General features: G+C 42.6%; 1 protein-coding gene across 1 annotated transcript; it reads right to left on the bottom strand.

The window, feature by feature from the left end:
• Window positions 1-33: 33 nt before the first annotated feature.
• LOC122392674 (coiled-coil domain-containing protein 43-like) lies at window positions 34-2403 on the bottom strand. Its single transcript, XM_043387812.1, is given in 6 exon segments — window positions 34-287; window positions 290-303; window positions 482-639; window positions 879-1007; window positions 1294-1392; window positions 2089-2403. Coding segments are annotated over 6 exon segments (615 nt in total). The 5' UTR covers window positions 2242-2403; the 3' UTR covers window positions 34-225.
• Between the last annotated feature and the right edge of the window lie 3597 nt (window positions 2404-6000).

The raw sequence follows: 6000 nt of genomic DNA, 5'->3' as shown, positions 1-6000 counted from the left end.
CCCGCGCACTGACCCGCTCCGTCAGGCAGCACGCACACACAACACACAGACGGCACCGGATGGGGCCAGTCCAGGAGTATCACCACGCATATACACACTGCGTGACAGACCAACATAGCCAGAACAATCCCGTCAGACTCTACATATACCAGATCACTTTTGCGGGGGCCCAGCGCACACAGCGCCATGTCGAACCCCCTACATTCACCACACTGTCGTGGCGTGCTATCTGCGCTTCTCCGTTTTGGCGGTGCGCTTCTTCTCCTTATCCTTTCGCTCAGCCTGCTGTGTTTCTGCTTCTCCCTGGGGACAGACCGCGGCGTAACCATCAGCTCAAAGTTCACCGTCGTCAATGCAGTCGAACACTCGCAAATACATAGCCAAACAGCAGAGCGACCACATGTTACCCTGATTCCGCCCACATTCCCTGAAGGGAGCGCAACGTCCCGACCCGAGCTCAGTGAGCCGGCGCCGCGCTCACCTGTCCAGCTTGTCCTTCTCCCGTTTGGCGGCCGCCTCGGCCTTCATCCTCTCTCGCCGCTCCTGTTCCTCGCGGGTGACCTCGTCGCGGTTGGTGTTTTTACCCGCCTCCAGCTGCTCTTCGCCCCCGCCCTCCTCGTCTTCCTCATGGTCAGACACCTGTCAACAGATGAAAGGGATTCAGGGTCACTCACTTCTGTCAACTCGGGGAGCTTCATACTCTAGGTTTAATAAGTATATTTTGTGTGGTCAATATGCCACTACTGAAATTTAAGTTTATAACATTTAAACATGTCTGACAGCTCACGCCTACACATATCAGTTATCACTCGCCCCTCCAACTCCAGTTCTACTGTCATTCCATTCATTTTACAGCATTGAACTTTTTGTCAACATACCTCAGCATATTGCTGGAGAATAGCTTCCTTTAGCTTTTTATCGGCATTGGACACCTTGGGCTTCTCTGTGACAGTTGCAGATAGATTCTGCTGCTCCATGATCTTGGACAGTTGATCTTCAATGTCAACCTGGCAGGAACACACCAAGAAGAAAGCATGACTTCAAATCATTCCAACATTCACATATGTAGACACTGACAGTGGACATCACTTTAAATCATTGATGTTAAATCAATGATGATATGATGATGACCTATGCTGAGTATGTGCAGTGATCTTACAAGCTTAGAAATTTATAAACCTTTAAGCCAATATTTTTCTTTTTAATCCCTGATAATTATTTCCTGAGCCACTAAGGGTGTTATCCTACTGTGTGTAGATATTGAAAAGAAACAGATGTTAAAAGTTGTTTTACCTTCTGTGCAGCACCATTTTCTTGATTCTTAGCACTTGTTGAATTGCACTCATTCCATTTAGCAAATATTTCTTGGCAAAACTCTTCCACTCCTGACTCCTGTAAATGCAAATGCATGGTAAGGACTTAGCAGGTAGGTACATTAAATACCTAGTATTAGATTAGAGCATGTTTAACAATAATTAAAAAGTACCTAGGCACTATGTTAGGTACTTCCTTGTATGACTTCATAGTTCATGGAACCTATAGTAAAAGTAGTTTTGACTGAAAATATCAATTCAAAATCATCACACACTAATAACATTTTCCTTACTAATGTTGTAGGTAACTAATAACATATTCTCTTAACTAACTCATGTTGTAAGCAGTTCATATGTCTTTTTTCTTTCTGCATTCTTCCGATGTTTATATCTTAATTCTATCTCAGTTGGAAATTTTCCAGATATCATTTTATATATTTCACGCTGTATCAATTGCTTCCACTTTACATCATGTTTCATTGTCATGGGTCATGGGTGGAATCTGAAAACAGTGTGTTCATGGGTGGAATATGAAAACAGGATGCCTGGGGCAATTTGATCAAGGGCCAATGCTCTTACTATTCACTTGCACAGAGCACATGGCAAGTAGCCTGTGGAAGGCAGCAAGAGGGGGAGAACTTCTTAGTTGCCACATGACTTAAAATGCCCTCATACACTCTGTCTTCAGATTCCACCCGATTCATGCCCATAGTTGAGTAATCGTAAATCGTAACAAAACATTGATGAACCTTATAGCATGAATTGGTCAACTTACCATTATTCCACACAGTATTCCCTGTAATGCTTCCTCTTTTTCTGGTTGAGATTCATCTCCCGTAAGTATCCCATTTATGTAATCAGTGATAACACTGTCATCTGATTCCAGTGACAATAACTTGTTTGTGAGCCATGCTTGAAACTCCTCCATCGGGTACAGCGTTGGTGATAAATAAGGTTCTTGCAAATAAACTTTTGACCGAACTTTTCATGCAGCAGACCTACGATACTATTACACGTCTAAACTTCCAAAATACCGAATTTTTACCCCTTATCCCATCCCCTGCACTCTTCGACAAACGTGCCTAACAACTTCCAGTGCTCAAAACCCTGTTCATCATGGCTTGTTGGAGCTGCAATGAGCGCTCCCATTTTCCATGGTTATCAAAAATAAATCCTTTTGAATTGTAGATTGTGGTATTTCAAATAACTTTAGTGACCAAATTTTATTACATTATAAATAAAGTGTGACATTTTAACAATTATCCAACAGAAAATTGCTAAAAATGCCCAACGAACTGCATGACGTCAGCAAATGTAGCTAGGTTGTAACTGCTGGCACTGCTGTCGAACAGGCTCCCGATTGGCCAAATGTAAACAACTCGTGCGTCGTAAATGTCTATATTAGGGCTCCGGGTTGAGAAGAAAGCAGGACTAAATAAAAAGATGCCTTATGCCTTTCACTCTTTCGCTGTTTGCTATTGAGTTACGATAATCATCCATTGTTTCCAGCCTTTCTATGAAAGGCCCAACCTGTCATCGTCAATGACCTATTCGTTCATCCGCGCCCACGCCTTATTCTTGACAAGAGCTTAGTAGGTATCTATCTAAATGATTTCTTTGAAGCAATCAGTATTTTCGTGCGTATTTTCTGTCTGTCCGCGAGTACTGATGTGCATCGTGCATGTCATATGACCACGATGCACATCAGTACTCGCGGACGATTTTAGGACTAAAGTACGTATCGCTGAAGTACGTAGGACAAAAGTACGTATGCAAATGTTCGTACGCAAATATACGTAGGCGATAAAGTTCGTATGCCAAAAGTACGTACGCAAATGTTCGTACGCAAAAGTACGTATGCAAAAGTACGTAGTGCATAAAGTACGTATGTCAAAAGTACGTACGCAATTGTTCGTACGCAAAAGTACGTATGAAAAAGTACGTAGTGCATAAAGTACGTATGCCAAAAGTACGTACGCAAATGTTCGTACGCAAAAGTACGTATGCAAAAGTACGTAGTGTAAAATGTACGTATGACAAAAGTACGTACGCAAATGTTCGTACGCAAAAGTTCGTATGGAAAAGTACGTAGTGTATAAAGTACGTATGCCAAAAGTACGTACGCAAATGTTCGTACGCAAAAGTACGTATGCAAAAGTACGTAGTGTATAAAGTACGTATACCAAAAGTACGTACGCAAATGTTCGTACGCAAAAGTACGTAGTGTAAAAAGTACGTATGCCAAAAGTACGTACGGTTCGTATGTCAAAGTACGCATTGTATAAAGTACGTATGCTAGAAGTAGGGTATAGTAGAAGTTGAGCCACTTTTCTTTATTGCTGCTCTGTTGCCATACTACAGGGAACTCATAATAAATTCATATACCAAATAATATACTTTGTCCATTTCGCCCATTTACTCATCGATAAATTTTGCTATGCCTTGTAACAAATGCTCATTAAATAAAGAATAAGAAAGGTATTACACATTGATCAACTTAACCCAAGGGTGGGGTACGTACTTAATACCCTACGTACATTTGCTATACGTACTTTTGTCCGTGACGTACTTTTGTCCACACGTAGGGTAGACCGGGGCAAGTCGCCCCGCCGAGGTAAAACACCTCACCGATGTTTCTCGGAACTGGCAGGGTTCTGGGGAAAGATCCTCTCTTCTGTTAACCCGGCCGGGCCCGGGGGGTAATTCCAACCACCGCAGCCCGGGGAGGGGCGTTTTTCACCCCCCCCCCCCTGTCTAACTCCGTAAATAAGAGAGCTACGCAAACAAAAGCGATACCAAACGAAAGGTCCTTACGAGACGCTTCTAAAGCACCCAAAATTTTTGACCTCAGGTCAATTTTCAAGGTCAGAGGTCAAGGTCAAAGGCAAAAACCGGCACATGTGTAGTGATCTCAAAGTGAGCGTTCTAGAGGACGGCAGGATGCATAAAACCGGTAAAATTGGGTGTCAAACGAAAGAAGAGAATCTGAGAATTTCGACAATGTGCTCAACATCAAAGGTCAAGGTCAAGGTCATGCTCAAAATTGACCTCAAACTTACACTTTTTCGTACATCTTGTGTGTCAACTTCCAAGATGTTTTGAAATGTTTTGAGGCTTATCAGGTCCCTGTTTGTGGTTCATCTTACGATACAAGGCTGCTCAAAGGTCAAGGTCACAGAAAAGAGTCCTTGCTAGAGGCTATTTCACTGATTCAAGTTAGTAATAATAAATAAGACAATTTTGCCATCTGGAGGCTCTAAATAAAGGCTTAGAGGAAAATAGATGCCAGATTCGTGATTAGCGGGTACGAATCCATCATAAACGACTTTTGATGTGTCAAGGTCAACCAAAGGTCATTCGAGGTAACATGAGGTCAACATAAAACTTGCCCTTTTCCAAACAAAACAAAATATGTATCATTCGACGCGGCTTGACAAGACAAATGCGATGGTACCACTACCGTAGCTCTAGGACCATTTTTGTCGAAGTTATTTGCGAAAAACTAAAACCACAGCTCGGGGTCGTTGACCTGACCTCTAATCTCAGGTCACTAAAACTATTTTTGTATTTTTGTCTAGGTCAAATGCTACACAACCGTGCTCGTAATTTGTCTTTATCTTTAAAACTCTATTTTAGCAGCTATTTGAAGTTCGCGTCTGTGACACCGAAGTTTGCCGTGCAGGGGTCTAGAAAAATCGACTTTGTGACGTCATTAATGGGGCTAGGTCCAAACTTTTTACTTCAGAAGATGTCAAATTGATGTGAAAAAAGGTACTGAAAGTTTTGCTTTCCTATCCCTAAGCGTTCGGGAGCTATCGCAAATATTCGCCAGGAGGGGGGGGGGGGGGGGCGAAAAACGCCCCCCGGGCCCGCGAGGGTTAATCTAGTGTATGGGGCTTCTTGCCTCAGGCCGTGGGGCGTTTTGCCCTGGGGGCTGGGGTTGGGGCAAAATGCCCCATTAGCAGTTGCTTCACAAAGCACTTCCTAACTGGGAGTCCGATCATAAGTGAATGAATTTGAGGGATGGAATTTAAAGTAAAATGTCCAAAGAACACATTGAGCACAAATGTGGCCTTCCAGGTGATGTGAGATAAAAGTAGGTACCTATGTAGCAAAATAAATTATCTGGGGCGTCTTGCCCAAGGCTACCCTACTTTATACCCTACGTACATTTGCTATACGTAGGCTTTTGTACGTGACGTACTTTTGTCCATACGTACTTTATACCCTACGTACTTCTGCGATACGTACTTTTGTCCGTGACGTACTTTTGTTCATACGTACTTTTTACCCTACGAACATTAGCTATACGTACTTTTGTCCGTGACGTACTTTTGTCCATACGTACTTTATACCCTACGTACTTCTGCGATACGTACTTTTGTCCCTGACGTACTTTTGTCCATACGTACTTTATACAGTACGTACTTCTGCGATACGTTCTTTTGTCCCTGACGTACTTTTTTCCACACGTACTTTATACTGTACGTACTTCTGCGATACGTACTTTTGTCCTTGACGTACTTTTGTCCATACGTACTTTATATTGTACGTACTTCTGCGATACGTACTTTTGTCCCTGGCGTACTTTTGTCCATACGTACTTTATACTGTACGTACTTCTGCGATACGTACTTTAATCCTACGTACTTTTGCTTACGTACTTTTGTCCTACGTACTTTAGCGA

This window comes from Amphibalanus amphitrite, unplaced genomic scaffold (assembly GCF_019059575.1).
Source record: "Amphibalanus amphitrite isolate SeventyFive unplaced genomic scaffold, NRLGWU_Aamphi_draft 000496F_arrow, whole genome shotgun sequence".
NCBI classification, from domain to species: Eukaryota; Metazoa; Arthropoda; class Thecostraca; order Balanomorpha; family Balanidae; genus Amphibalanus; species Amphibalanus amphitrite.
This window is presented reverse-complemented; position numbering and strand designations above follow the sequence as displayed.